Genomic DNA, 14,951 nt, shown 5'->3' with positions numbered 1-14,951 from the left:
CCAGCTCTCTCTTTGTAAACCTGAACCATGACTGTATTATTCTGAAGCAAACAGGTGCTTAAAGATGGATCACAGTGACGGCCATAAATTGATTGTTCAGAGTAGGCCTAGCCCAGGCATAGGCAAACTCGGCCCTCCAGATGTTTTGGGACTACAACTCCCATCATCCCTAGCTAACAGGATCAGTGGTCAGGGATGATGGGAATTGTAGTCCCAAAACATCTGGAGGGCTGAGTTTGCCTATGCCTAGCTCTACTATTAGGCAGAGTGAGATGTCCACTAAGGTGACTGGCTCTGGATGTCAGGAAAGGGCAGCAAGTTAATAATAATAATAATAATAATAATAATAATAATAATAATTTATTATTTGTACCCCGCCCATCTGGCTGGGTTTCCCCAGCCACTCTGGGCGGCTTCCAACAAAGATGAAAAATACACTAAAATGTCACATATTAAAAACTTCCCTGAACAGGGCTGCCTTCAGATGTCTTCTGAATGTCAGGTAGTTGTTTATCGCTTTGACATCTGATGGGAGGGCCTTCCACAGAGCGGGCGCCACTACCGAGAAGGCCCTCTGCCTGGTTCCCTGTAACTTGGTTTCTCGCAGTGAGGGAACCGCCAGAAGGCCCTTGGAGCTGGACCTCAGTGTCCGGGCAGAACGATGGGGGTGGAGACGCTCCTTCAGATATACTGGACCAAGGCCATTGTTATTGCATTTCTACTTCTTGTCAGATTTTAACTGCTCATGGGATTTTCTGTCTCAGGTGCTAAGATAACCTGATCAACCTTAAGTATATTTTACAAGACCAGTCACCTGTTGCCTTTTGATGTGGTAGGGCAGTCGTTTTCTTGTGTTTTGGGGAATCCTCGCATCTCATAAGTTTATAGAATCATAGAATCATGGAATCATAGAATCATAGAGTTGGAAGAGACCACAAGGGCCATCAAGTCCAACCCCCTGCCAAGCAGGAAACACCATCAGAGCACTCCTGACATATGGTTGTCAAGCCTCTGCTTAAAGACCTCCAAAGAAGGAGACTCCACCACACTCCTTGGCAGCAAATTCCACTGTGAGAGCATTTATAAGTGAGAGCATTTATAATAGTGAACAAGCCTGAGAGAGATTCCTGCTGACCTTCCCTTGCAATGGAAGGGAATGCTGCCGCTCTTGCCACAGGGTTTCATTCAGAGAGAGCAATGATGAAGCCCTAGTGTGCTTCTGAAAACAAACCCCAGAGTCTTTTGCACCGTGTAGGGATCCCATACGAAAAAGTTCAGGGGTTACTCTATCGATCAGCAAATGTTAAAACTATTTCCTAAAGACAGAATGCTTAAAAACCACAAGGCTAGGGCAAAAGAGCACCAGGTTACCTTACAAGATGCTATTTTCAAAACATTGCGCTGGGGAAAACCTTGCTTCCTCCCCTAATAAGTATTTTTAAAGGGGGGAGACACTCGTAAGCAGGGGTTGGCAACCCGCAGCCCGTGGACCACAAGCAGCCCACGGGGTTGTTTAAATGGCCCACAAGCCACCCCCAAACCGAGCTGTCTGCTCGGCGAGTCCCCGCACGCTGCGCTAAACCAGCACAGTGTGGAGCGGGGACTCGCTTCTGCAGTGCTGTAAATCGCGTCTGTGTATGCGCAGACGCCGAAAATTACCGTATTTTTCGCACCATAGGGCGCACTGGACCATAGGGCGCACCTAGTTTTGGGAGGCGGAAAACAAGAAAAAATTATTCTGAACCCTAGAAGCCAGAAGAGCAAGAGGGATCTGGCTTCTGGGATACTGTGTGGCTGTTCTGGCTTCTGGGGTAACCGTGCCAAGCCTCTTCAGGGCAGCGGGATGAAGGCTCCCCCTGCCCAAAGAGGCTGCGCAGGGCTAAAGCAGAAGCCAGGACAGATGCGTCGCTGAAGGGGCACTGCGCCTTCTCTCTCTCTCTGTGCAGCGCCCCTCCTTCACAGGAGAGGCGCTGTGCAGAGAGGGAGAAGGCGCAGCGCCCTTCAGCGAAGCTGGAGAAGGAACAGAAGGAGACCCTTCTGTTCCTCCTCCGGCTTCCAGGACCGGCGCGTCTCCGCGGAGCCAAGGAGCCTGCATTCGCTCCATAGGACGCACACACATTTCCCCTTCATTTTTGGAGGGGGAAAAGTGCGTCCTATAGAGCGAAAAATACGGTATGTATGTGCAGACGCCGAAAATCACGTCTGCACAGACACAATCCAGCCCATGGAGCGATCTCCGTGGGAGTGAACCAGCCCCGGGCGAGGTAAACCTTGCCGCCCCCTGCTCATAAGACTGAGAGAAAAACAACTTGTTGACTTGGCAGAAAGCATTTTTAGAAGGCATTTTCCATTCCTGAAGATTTTAAGTGACACAGTTATAAGTCAAGGGTATAAATATAATTTTATGTAACTATCACTGCGGTCTCCCACTTTTATGTTGTGTGCTCTGAGACCTGGACATCTTTGGGTTGCGTTTATTTGAAAATTTCAGATGGCAAGATACTGATTGAAGTTCAGGCTGCATGCTAGTCGCATATGAAATCAATCTTGGAAGGGGGAAGCTTGTTAAAACAATTGTTCTGACATGTCTGGTTTCTCTAGCTCACCAGAAGTGCTGGTGTGGTGGATTTTGAGAGGGCTTTGTACATAAACATTATTTAATGCAGTGTGCCTTATAAGCCTTCCAAATGTTCTTGATGGACCAGATGCCCAGTTCAGCACCCCAGTGCTTCATGTCACTTCCATTAAATTACAACATCATTATTCATGGTGCACAAACGCTATTTATAGGTTCTGAATGAAAGAAACAGGATAATGGTGGGGGGCTAGAGGAGGAAAGAGACATTAAGGTAATCTGGAGTGGAGTCCCTAAAATGGTTGGATGGTGCCTTGTAACCTCCTTCTGGAAACTCCTTCAGCCAAGCCGGTGCCAAACATATTGTTCTGCTTTCCTTTGGACCACATCAGTAACGCCCGGTGTGTGTGTGTCTTGTCAATTGGGCAGTCCAGGACCTCCATACACACAGCCCAGGCTTGCTCCTTGCCAGGGAAGTCACTTCAGTGCTGCTAATGTAGCTTCACCCCTGGAGGTGCACTTCATTGTCTCTCAAGACAGACGGATGCCAACAGTATGAAGGAATTGAACACCTGTAGCCAGACAGTGGTTTTCAGCATGGTTTTGGATTCTTAACTCCCACCAGTCCCAGCCAGCATGGTGAGTTGTCAGGGAATATGGGAGTCGGGTTCCAGCGACTTCTGACCATGTTGACTACCACTGGTGTAGACAACACTGAGTTAAGTGGACCCAAGTTGTGCTTCTGCCCAAGGGCCTTATGAGAAAGCACGTGACATTTTGAAATACTAACCTAAATAGAAATAACTTCAGTATACATGAAGGAGCATCTCCACCCCATCGTTCGGCCCGGACGCTGAGGTCCAGCACTGAGGGCCTTCTGGCAGTTCCCTCACTGCAAGAAGCAAAGTTACAGGGAACCAGCCAGAGGGCCTTCTCGGTGGTGGCGCCCACCCTGTGGAACGCCCTCCCACTAGATGTCAAAGGAATAAACAACTATCTGACGTTTGGAAGACATCTAAAGGCAGCCCTGTTTAGGGAAGTTTTTTTTTATGACTGATGTTTTAATGTATTTTTAATCTCCTGTTGGGACTCGTGCAGAATGGCTGGGGAAATCCAGCCAGATGGGTGGGGTATAAGGAATAAATTATTATTATTATTATTATTATTATTATTATTATTATTATTATTATTATTACAGCAGTGGGGGGAAACCTGAGAAATGGCTGCTTCTTCTGGGTGAAAAGTTAAATTACTTTTGATTTTACTATGAAGAAGACAGCGACTTCAGAAATTCCCTGCGCTATAGCATATTCTTTAATTGCCATTTCCTCTCTGCTGCTGAGCCCCAACTGCTATATTATTGGTCTGTTCTCTGGTTACTTGGCTCCTTGGGCTGTACACATCCAGAGAGCCAGTGTGGTGTAGTGGTTAAGAGCGGTAGTCTCGTAATGTAGGGAACCGGGTTCGCGTCTCCGCTCCTCCACATGCAGCTGCTGGGTGACCTTGGGCCAGTCACACTTCTTTGAAGTCTCTCAGCCCCACTCACCTCACAGAGTGTTTCTTGTGGGGGAGGAAGGGAAAGGAGAATGTTAGCCACTTTGAGACTCCTGAAGGGGAGTGAAAGGCGGGATATCAAATCCAAACTCTTCTTCTTCTTCTTCACATGGTGGTAGTGGAGCAGACTAGGGTCACCTCTTTTGCTTCCCTGCTAAAAGTGAACAGTTGAACTGGGGATCTCAGTTACCCTATCAGATAAAAGTCCATTTTTGTAATATATTCATATATAAATCCAAAATAAATTCATGTGATTGGCTCAAGCAGTCCTAGTGATGGCAGGTTTCTGTTAAACAGCCTGCAATTTGCAAGTCTATTGTGAGTATCTGAGGCAGGGGTAGGCAGCCTAAGGCCCGGGGGCCGGATGCAGCCCAATTGCCTTCTCAATCTGGCCCGCGGACAGTCCGGGAATCAGCGTGTTTTTACATGAGCAGAATGTGTCCTTTTATTAAAAATGCATCTCTGGGTTATTTGTGGGGCATAGGAATTCATTCATTCCCCTTCAAAATATAGTCCGCCCCGCCCCCCCACATGGTCTGAGGGACGGTGGACCGGCCCACAGCTGAAAAAGGTTGCTGACCCCTGATCTTAGGTGTTTGGTGTTTATTCATACACCTTTTCTCCATGTGCAATATGACATGTGGGAGTCACTGCATGGCTCAAAGAGGGGTGAGAAATGCAGCTCTGCTTTAAGTTCTCGTTGCAAATTCATAACAGATTCCTTATAAGACTTTGAACCTATGCAATGATTGGCATGGAGAAGACGTCAACGATGACAAGCGTATATGCAAGTTGCAGGATAGTTCAAAGGGATTGTCTTTGATGCTTTGGAAATTGCCCTTGTAATTGAGTTAGGTATTTTTTAAAAGAAAAGAAAGGAAAAAGAAAGAAAGGCAGTTCATTACCCACTGTTTATGTATTTGGGGGGAATGAAAGGCTGCAGTGCAAACAACCTCTAATTTTAAAAAGATTGCCTTGGGAGAGTGTAACACACATCAAAATATTGGGCATGCCTCCCCCTTCTTGCTGGCTTTTTGAAATGCAGTCAAATACACTATCTTACCCTATATTTATACATTGGCCTCTGGCTGATAATTAAGAGTGGAATTATTTGACATCCCAGCCAAGACTGTTTTCTTCTGGGAGTCATGTAGTGGTGATTAGGCATAGTGATTGATTTAGCCTCTCAAATAGCAGTTTGGGGGGCGAAAATACTGCATGTGCTTTCTTAGTTAACTTCCCTCCCTTCAAAGTTATGAATGTGTCATGGATATGGATGGGATGTCACTATAGCAGAAGATGCCTACAAGTTGTTTGGTTCAAAGATTCTTGTCTTATGCAGAGTCACTCCTGTTAACTCCCACCTTCCTGCTAAACATCAAGATATAAGGACCCAAAGCCTTTTCAATCTGTGTTGATATTGTTACCCTTCCTTCCCATAATAGGGGTTATACCTTATCTTATTTATCTGCTTTGCATGGTAGAATTTCCTGGGTCCAGAATACATAGTACAGTGCCCATGCACATAATTTGTGGCTTTTCCCCCTTTGCAATATATGCAGCGACAAGACATATGATATAATACAGGCTCCATAAAGATGCTTCTAAAGTGATTCAGAATAAAATAGCAACAGGAGGGGTTTGCTGGGAGCCCAAGGAACCAACATGACTTCCCATAATATGGGGACATAATGGACAAGATTGTCTTCATTGTTCCACTTTTTCTCTAGTATAGCCAGCCCATATTCAGGTTTTCCCTTTATGGTGCATTGGATAGACTGCTGGACTAGGGAAACCAGAATGCAAATCTCACCTCAGCTCACTGGGCGAAACTGATCATGAGTGTAATAGGATAACTCTTTCTATGGCATTCTGGCTTAGATGAGCAGTGATATACATGAAAATTAAACATGGGTGCTGTTAGCTTATCGCCCTCTCCTCTCTCTCTCTCTGTATATATATATTTGTTGTAGTGGCTTTAATTTATTAGAAAGACCGCCGTTTCCATTAGTCTCTGCTCTGACACAGACTATATTTGGATGATCGTATCTGCCTGTTTAATATAAGGCAAGATATGAATGAGCCTTTTGGCCACACACACAGCCTCATAGGCTGCATATATACTATGCACCCAAAGCATACAACATTCACCAAAGATGTAGTTTGTTAAGGGTACTGTAGCTCTGTGAGCAGTAAACTACATTTCCCAGGAGTCTTTTGGGGAATTTATAGTATGAATGCAGCCGTAGTTTCTCCCCTTGTGCTAGCAAACTAGGAAGTCTTCCAATAATTTAACAGCTTCCCAATAAGTCGTGAATAAGTCGTTTAATATGCTGGCTTAACCATAGTCTCTCAGTTTGGACAAAACAAGGAAACCATAACTAATCATTCTTGTCTAGACAAGCCTAACCAGATGCTTAGAAAGTTTAGGGACTGTAATTTTAATCTGTTTTAGTATTTTGACTTTTATATGTTTAAAAGTATGGTTATGGATTTTTCTTGATTTTACTGTTCTGTCTTTTGTAAGGGTTTTTTTTAAAATTAAAAAAAAACAACCAATCAAGAGGCGTATAAATTTTATGAAATAAAATAATAAATAATGAAAGACTTCCTGGTTTGTTTCCTTCCACCATGAAAGGGTTCCATGTTCTGCTAAAAGGCTTCTTCATTTCTCGGCACATTAAGCAAACAGGATTGCTTGAAACCTCATTACTATTGCTACTGTGGAGTTATATGCACTTAAGAACTGCCTTTAGTAGCCTTTGAAGGGGCTCTAAATTCTACCAAATTTAGTAGGACTTAAACAGCTGCTTAGATTCTGCTGAAATGAATGGGGGCCCCTTGTACAAAAAACTACAAATAATTCCCGCCGCCACCGCCATCCGTACTTTCTGGATTGCACTCACTGTTTGTAGTGTCCAAAATGCAATTGCTTTGGGCTGGAAAATAACACACATACAACATATGCAGAAGCCCTTAGGCTTTAATGACCATTTATGGTATATGTTGTCTACATCTGATCAAAGAATCAGGGAGTCGGAAGTTCAGCTGCAACGAACCACCAAAAAGAGATTGATCCCAGGAACAATTATTCAGCCTCTTTGAGCTAAGTGCCATTTTCATTGCATTCGAACTGGCGGCGTATTGCCTTATTGAATCTGCCAGTCCTCTGGAAAGTCTGTAATCTGTAAGGAGATCACTTGAAAGAGCTGAACATGTGCTGTAATGAATGGCTGGTGTAGAATCTGCACTCGGAAGCTTTAATTAAAGACAAGCGACTGTATGAAATCTATTTCCCTAGGGCTTTCTGGAGGGAAGCGTCCACACATGCGATTAATCTAGCTTCTGCTTGCCACAGCTTTCATCAAAAGAAGTGAAGCAGAACGGCACCCAGCAAATGCACACTTTAGAAGTTGCTGAAATTTAAAAGACAGATTTAGGACTCCTGGTACCCCACCCCACCCAAAATGTGTATCAACAGCACTGATAACCTACTCCGACCCAGTGCAGTGCAAAGTGCTGATTTTGATATATAAAGCCCATAATGGCTTGGGCCAGGTTATTTGAAGGACTGCTTTTCTCTTTATGACCCTGCCAGAGAACTGAGATCTTCCACAGGAGCCCTTCTCACTGCCTCTGCAGGTACTTGTAAGGTGTCAATACAGAACAGGGCCTTTTCTGCAGTGGCCCTTTGACTCTGGAGATCCTTCCTGCAGGATATTTGTATGGCTCTCTCCCTGCTTGTGTTTTGGGCAGTGAAACTTCTTTTTTTTTAAAAAAGCCCTGTCTAGCTTTATTGGTGCCTGTGTTTTCAGCTTATGTTGTCTATTGTGCCTTGGTTTTCTTTTTCTTGTACAGTGGTACCTCAGGTTACATATGCTTCAGGTTACATACGTGTCAGGTTACAGACTCCGCTAACCCGGAAATAGTACCTTGGGTTAAGAACTTTGCTTCAGGATGAGAACAGAATTCGTGCTCCAGCGGCGCATTGGCAGCAGGAGGCCCCATTAGCTAAAGTGGTGCTTCAGGTTAAGAACAGTTTCAGGATAAGAACGGACCTCTGGAACCAATTAAGTACTTAACCCGAGGTACCACCGTACACTGTTCTCATGACCCATAGAGAATAAGAATGGGATCTAAATCCTTTTCATATAAATAAATAAACATGAGCAAAGGATCGGGGGGGGGGGGGCTCTTTAGAAGTCATTAAGAAACTCTGAAGTGTTACCCTTAGACTGAGGGTACCTTGCAAGTCGCATGGCCCCGGCCCCCTCAATTATGGGGGCAAGGCAGTGTGTGTGGTACCTTGGTTGGCTGAATGGCTCTTGTGTTCCTCGCACAATAGGTCGGCTGTTTAACAGCAGCTGTGGCACTTAGCTTTTACCATCCATAGCAGTGTTGATTCTCACTGGGGCATGCTACCCCCACCCCCAAATTAAAATTGCTGGAATACTTCATTCTGACACTCAGCTATGTTTTGTTGTTGTTCAGTCGTTTAGTCATGTCCGACTCTTCGTGACCCCATGAACCAGAGCATGCCAGGCACTCCTGTCTTCCATTGCCTCCCGCAGTTTGGTCAAACTCATGCTGGTAGCTTCAAGAACACTGTCCAACCATCTCGTCCTCTGCCGTCCCCTTCTCCTTGTGCCCTCCATCTTTCCCAACATCAGGGTCTTTTCCAGGGAGTCTTCTCTTCTCATAAGGTGGCCCAAATATTGGAGCCTCAACTTCAGGATCTGTCCTTCCAGTGAGCACTCAGGGCTGATTTCCTTCAGAATGGATAGGTTTGATCTTCTTGCAGTCCATGGGACTCTCAAGAGTCTCCTCCAGCATCAGAATTCAAAGCATCAATAAGCTGGTGGCAAAGTGGGCTTCTTTTTACACATTCCTCCTGAGCTACTGTTCTCAGAAAGTTGCAGTTGAGGACTAAGATTTAGCTTAAATTGTTGTCTTTGTGTGTGCATGTGTGTGTTTCATTACCCTACCTTTTCTCTCATAACAAGCACTGTCTTTATTGTCTACTGAAAGCTCTGCAAACCCCTTGTGGGTGGGTGCAACCCAATATCTGCTTCTGTTTTTCTTTTCTCAATATGTCGTTCCACTTCATCTACAACCGGTGGCGGAAGATAAAGAGAACCAGGACTTGGATGCTACAAAGGGCATGCTTAATTGCTTGTTATTCTTTGTTCCCTAGCAAATGTTAGGATAATGCACTAACTGCAGGCAATGAGCATAACAGGTTGCCTGGTGGAGCTGCCAGCTACTCTTCCAAATGTTATTTTTAATTTAATAAGCTCTTGGCATGCCAAGCCACATCTTACACTTCCCAAATGCTTTATGTAGCTCACAACTCTCAAAACTCCACCACACCGAGTTGCTTTGAACAAATGATGACAGCAAGTTCTTCCCTCAAAGTATCCCTATCTACTTTTGGCCAGTAGGTGCCATTCCATAGCTTCACTCTGATAGCAACTGGAGTGAGTTTAGGAGTCTAATTTGTGTGTAAATACTCCGAGGGTTGATTCATACCTCACTTACATTAGCTCATTAATACGCAGGTCTGCTGCAGAAAGAAATGTTTTACTGATCCCAGGCCAACCTAGACAATTCGCAGTCTGAAGTGAAGGGCAGGGTCTGCCCATAGCTGTCAACCTTCCCTTTTTTTGCGGGAAATTCCCTTATTCCAGCGCCATTTCCCGCTGCTACCCCGGATTGTTAGATATCCCGTAGACTGTCCCCGGGACAGGTGAGGCTGCTGATCCCTTATTTTTGAGGCTTCTGATCCCTTATTTTTTAGGCTTCTGATCCCTTATTTTCAAATCTGAAAGTTGACAGCTATGGATCTGCCCCAGCCGCCCCACAATTCCACTGGAATGGTGACAGAACAGGATCCTTCATCTCACCTGTGTTCCAACAGAGGGCAAATGAGCAGGAGGTCTCAGGAGAAATAGCTGGAGGGTTTCCATTGTGGCACCACCCAAATTCCATTGCATTATCATAGGAGAATAATACATTTATTCTTCTCAGCTCCATCTCTGAATCTATCATTTGACTGGCAGATTACAATGCAATACATTATTCTGCTAAAATGCCTTCCCCAATGCCTCACACATTTGTGTATGAATGTGCATTTATGTTTGAAAGAACAAATCCTTCTGAAGCGTAATTATGAGTAGAGATGCTGGGTTGCTTAACCGTAGTTCTGCAACCCCATATTTCTGACTGAAATTTGAAGATACCATCTTTTTGTTGTTGGGTGGAACAGGTGGACTGGAGAAGGAAGTGGATGAGTGGATGAGAAGGAAAGGAAGAAGAAGGTTGCTTCTGGTATTCACTGAGCTTGCAGTTTGATTTATACAACACTCTCTTTGTATAATTTAATTTTACAGAGAAGGGTCAAAGATGTGATATCACCCATTGTATTTGAAGCTGCGTATGATCTCGGAGACCATATCACGGCAAAGGAGGAAAAGGAATTGCCTTCACTCAAGCCTGTTCTTCGATGGAAGAGAGGGCAGAAGATGGCTCAGAGAAACCAGGTGAGATACCAGATGGTCTTCCTGTTAAAAATGGATAAATAACAACACCAGGAGAATCTAGGATGGAAAGAACTGCTGCACTCAAGATCATGTTTACTGTTACATAGTGGGTAGACATAGCAGACGATGCAGCGATTTCTCCAAAGCAGCTCTTTATTTGTAAGCTGGAACAGAACTGAACAGCAAACAGCTCAGCCGGCCTGCTTTTATAGGCAGCCGGCTGTCAACATTGTAGCAACAACAACCCAGGTTTTCCCGCCTAAAGTAACTGACGCGGACCTGAGTGAAAACTATACACACGATACTCCTGGTGGCCAGGGTGAGAACTTCAATACATAACATTTACCATGCCAGGTAACAGCAGATTTAGAAAGGAGATTGTTGCAGTCATGTATTTAGTGAGGGACAGGCAGTCTGAGAGCTTTCGTTCAGTCTTTCTGAGCACTATACAATGTTTCTAGTCTTTACTGCTGCATAAGTGTGGTTGCATAAATACCTCCCCCTGCCCCATAACTTGTATTTGTTTTTATTCACCATCACGTATTACACACTATTTTTTTTAAAAAAGAAACCTTCAAGCAGATGATCAGAAAGAACTATGATGAATAAGATGCTGGGTATCCACTTGCTGCCTATTCAGAAGAGTGGTCTCCCATCTGTATTCCAAATTTCATATAGTTAAAAATAGCTGCTTCCAACTGGTACAAGTAAATGAATCTTAACTGAATACCGCTTTTGCCAGAGGGCAGAAGTGTGTGAGCGTTTCCTGAAGAATGTGGCTGCTGTCATTGGGCAGTTTTTCTTATAGCCTGTAATTTCGTAAACCAAAGTCAAATGAAATAACATTAAACATGTTGGGGGGGGGGGGAATTGTAAGGTTTTAGACTTGGCATGGTGTTTGTTGTTTTGCTCCACAAAAACTATGGATTGGGGATGTTGTTATCATTATTTTTTGCATTTAGGTATTACCTAATGCAAGATGCCTCTAGGCAAAACTGCACACAACACTGCAAGGAACAATTTCCTGAAACACATTAATTAACATCAATGACAACATTCCCACTTAAACAGAGGACTATACACAAAATCCCCTTTCAGAATATTAACATTGCTGGCTGAGAAAGATGGCACTCTAAAGCACAAAAAAACCTGCTACTGCTACAGCTAAATCTATTAAGATACTAAAAAGTATGAGGAGAAGGCAGATCTTCATCCGGCATCCAAAGGGTTGTAAAGCAAGCACCATGCAAGCGTCCCTGAGGAGAGCATTCCAAAGGGAGGGGGCCAACACTGAGAAGGCCTGCTCTTTTCTTGCCACCACCTGAATTTGAGCAGGAGGGACCTCCACAGATGTCCTTAAGGTCCAAGTAGGCAGGTTGAAAGCTATTCTAGTGTGGAATCAATTTAGGGTTGTGCCTTCCATTAGGCAGATATAATAATAATAATAATAATAATAATAATAATAATAATAATAATAATACAGTGGTACCTCGGGTTAAGGACTTAATTCGTTTTGGAGGTCCGTACTTAACCTGAAACTGTTCTTAACCTGAAGCACCACTTTAGCTAATGGGGCCTCCTGCTGCTGCCGCGCTGCCGGAGCCCGATTTCTGTTCTCATCCTGAAGCAAAGTTCTTAACCTGAAGCACTATTTCTGGGTTAGTGGAGTCTGTAACCTGAAGCGTATGTAACCTGAAGCGTATGTAACCCGAGGTACCAGTGTAATTTATTATTTGTACCCCACCCATCTGGCTGGGCTTCCCCAGCCACTCTGGGCGGCTTCCAACAAAGATTAAAAATACATTAAAATGTCACACATTAAAAACTTGGAGGTGGAAGCCTCAGTCTGATGGTTTTGGGTGTCATGAAAGAGCGGCACGTGGTTATTTGTTTTATTATTGCTGCAGTTTTACTGTCAAGGAGGTGAACTTGTGGGATGTGTCTTCCAGGCCAGACACTGGTTACGGCTCGGCTGCTCCTTATCATACAGAGAGCTTCCTAAGCCAGCACCACGTCAGGTTTGAGGATGGTGAGAAAACTCTCCACACAATAGGGAGAAGTCCCACAGCAACCAAAGGTTATAGCACACTGTGGAAACTCTCTGTGAGGAAGTGGCTGGGGAGCAGATAGGACGCTTTGTAGACCAGCCCTGATATCATTCAGGATGGCAACAGAGGAATTTCACGAGGGGTAGGGAAGGCAGTGACCAGTTTCGCAGGCATAGCATTGTTCATTATCCTTCAGAACATCTGCGACATGCAGGAGTAAAATTATTTGATGCTGAGAATGTACTCTGATGTTGGGTAGAGCAGAGGAGAAGTTGTCAGTGTTACTCCCAATATGTCCAAGATATAGATCTTGCCTTTATTACAGGAAACTGCTTTCTCCTACCCCTCCCTTTTGGTCTAATTGAATATAATGGTGTGTCCCCCATACTTTGGTTGAGTGGAATCCCTAATGCATCCAGACCCACCCACATATACTTGCCTGGCTTCTCATGTTGGAATTCAGTGGTCAGAGTGAACCCAAAGTTGGCAGTGAACGGACCCTTCCCATTCCAGGAAATCTAAACATGATCCCACCCAGCTTTTGAATACAATTGGCTTGAGCTGGGCTTTCAAATGGTCTGTCCTTTAATGAATCAGGCCTGCATGTGGGAGGGAAAGCCAGACTGATAGGCTTGGAAGTAATTTAGTCACGACTTGAACAAGAAAGTGTCTCGAAGCATTTGTGACTTTGAAAGGTCTGCAGTTAATTAACTTGAGCAACAAAACTGTACAGAACGGCCATTGCCGTTATGCTAAATGTGACTTGTGTATTTGCAAAGCCATTCACTTATGCAGACTGCGGCAGCGGCTTTTGGTTTCTCCTTTGTAACAGAGGTCATGTGATTGGCAGATGGGTTGCTCCACTATCAAGCAAGTCCCTTGCACAGCACTTCCCAAGGGTCCAACAAGCTGAAAATCTAGGCAAAATGCAGAGCACAGAACTGGCAAAGTTGCTTTTCTGCAGGGATCAACTGTGCAATTTAGTTCCCTGTGGGAACTCAGCAGCATGGCAAACCAATAGAGTCAAACTCAGTGCCCATCAGCTGCTTTCTGCAGGTTCAGCTGTATGGCCACGTTCCTGTAGCCAAGTCAAGTGCTTATAAATGAGATGTATGAAGTACTTATGCTCCTTTTCAGTGCTTTTGTTCATAGAATCATAGAATCATAGAGTTGGAAGAGACAACAAGGGCCATCGAGTCCAACCCCCTGCCAAGCAGGAAACACCATCAGAGCACTCCTGACATATGGTTGTCAAGCCTCTGCTTAAAGACCTCCAAAGAAGGAAACTCCACCACACTCCTTGGCAGCAAATTCCACTGTCGAACTGCTCTTACTGTCAGGAAGTTCTTCCTAATGTTTAGGTGGAATCTTCTTTCTTGTAGTTTGGATCCATTGCTCCGTGTCCGCTTCTCTGGAGCAGCAGAAAACAACCTTTCTCCCTCCTCTATGTGACATCCTTTTATATATTTGAACATGGCTATCATATCACCCCTTAACCTCCTCTTCTCCAGGCTAAACATGCCCAGCTCCCTTAGCCGTTCCTCATAAGGCATCATTTCCAGGCCTTTGACCATTTTGGTTGCCCTCCTCTGGACACGTTCCAGTTTGTCAGTGTCCTTCTTGAACTGTGGTGCCCAGAACTGGACACAGTACTCCAGGTGAGGTCTGACCAGAGCAGAATACAGTGGCACTATTACTTCCCTTGATCTAGATGCTATACTCCTATTGATGCAGCCCAGAATTGCATTGGCTTTTTTAGCTGCCGTGTCACACTGGCAATACTCAGCGGTACACAATACCAGCACCTCCCCACCTTCAAATATTGTGGTGACCCTTCTGGTCGCTTCCACCTCTATGGTTCTTCTGCTTCCTGGAGCTTTCAGTGGGTGTGGAAGAAGGGAAAAAGGAAAAATGTGGGGCAGAAGGCACCTCTGTGAGCCCGTGTGTATGCGACAGGGCAGACGGCTGTGTCTGGTCAAGTGGCAGACTTTTTTTGGGGGGGGGGGTGCCGCAGTGCACCCCCTGTGAGGGTGGTGGATTCAGAAGGCGGATCGCCATAAACCTGGTGAACACAGGCAACTTTTTTACAGGGGAGAAAAGCACTGCTCCTTTTTTGATTTATCATTTATCTCAACGCAGCCTGGTTTGGCTGCTCGGGGCTTTGTTCCTGGGTTGCCCTTTATCTACTACCCAATACTGACCATTCGCCCCATGAAATGGAACATTTTCCTGGCA

General features: G+C 44.8%; 1 protein-coding gene across 2 annotated transcripts in view; it reads left to right on the top strand.

Moving 5' to 3' along the window:
• The window catches only part of ITGA9 (integrin subunit alpha 9), a 250,059-nt gene that overhangs the window by 138,869 nt on the left and 96,239 nt on the right, over positions 1-14,951 (top strand). For both annotated transcript variants that reach the window (XR_014503854.1, XM_083407018.1), the window contains exon 16: positions 10,519-10,668. Coding sequence is in view for 1 of the 2 variants with exons in the window: in XM_083407018.1 (XP_083263144.1) it covers positions 10,519-10,668 (150 nt within the window). In the remaining variant the exon portion in view is untranslated. The remainder of the gene's footprint in view (positions 1-10,518; positions 10,669-14,951) is intronic.

This window comes from Podarcis tiliguerta (assembly GCF_965153285.1).
Source record: "Podarcis tiliguerta genome assembly, chromosome: 12".
NCBI lineage: Eukaryota > Metazoa > Chordata > Lepidosauria > Squamata > Lacertidae > Podarcis > Podarcis tiliguerta.
The sequence above is the reverse complement of the archived record's forward strand: the minus strand, read 5'-3'. Positions and strand labels throughout refer to the sequence as shown.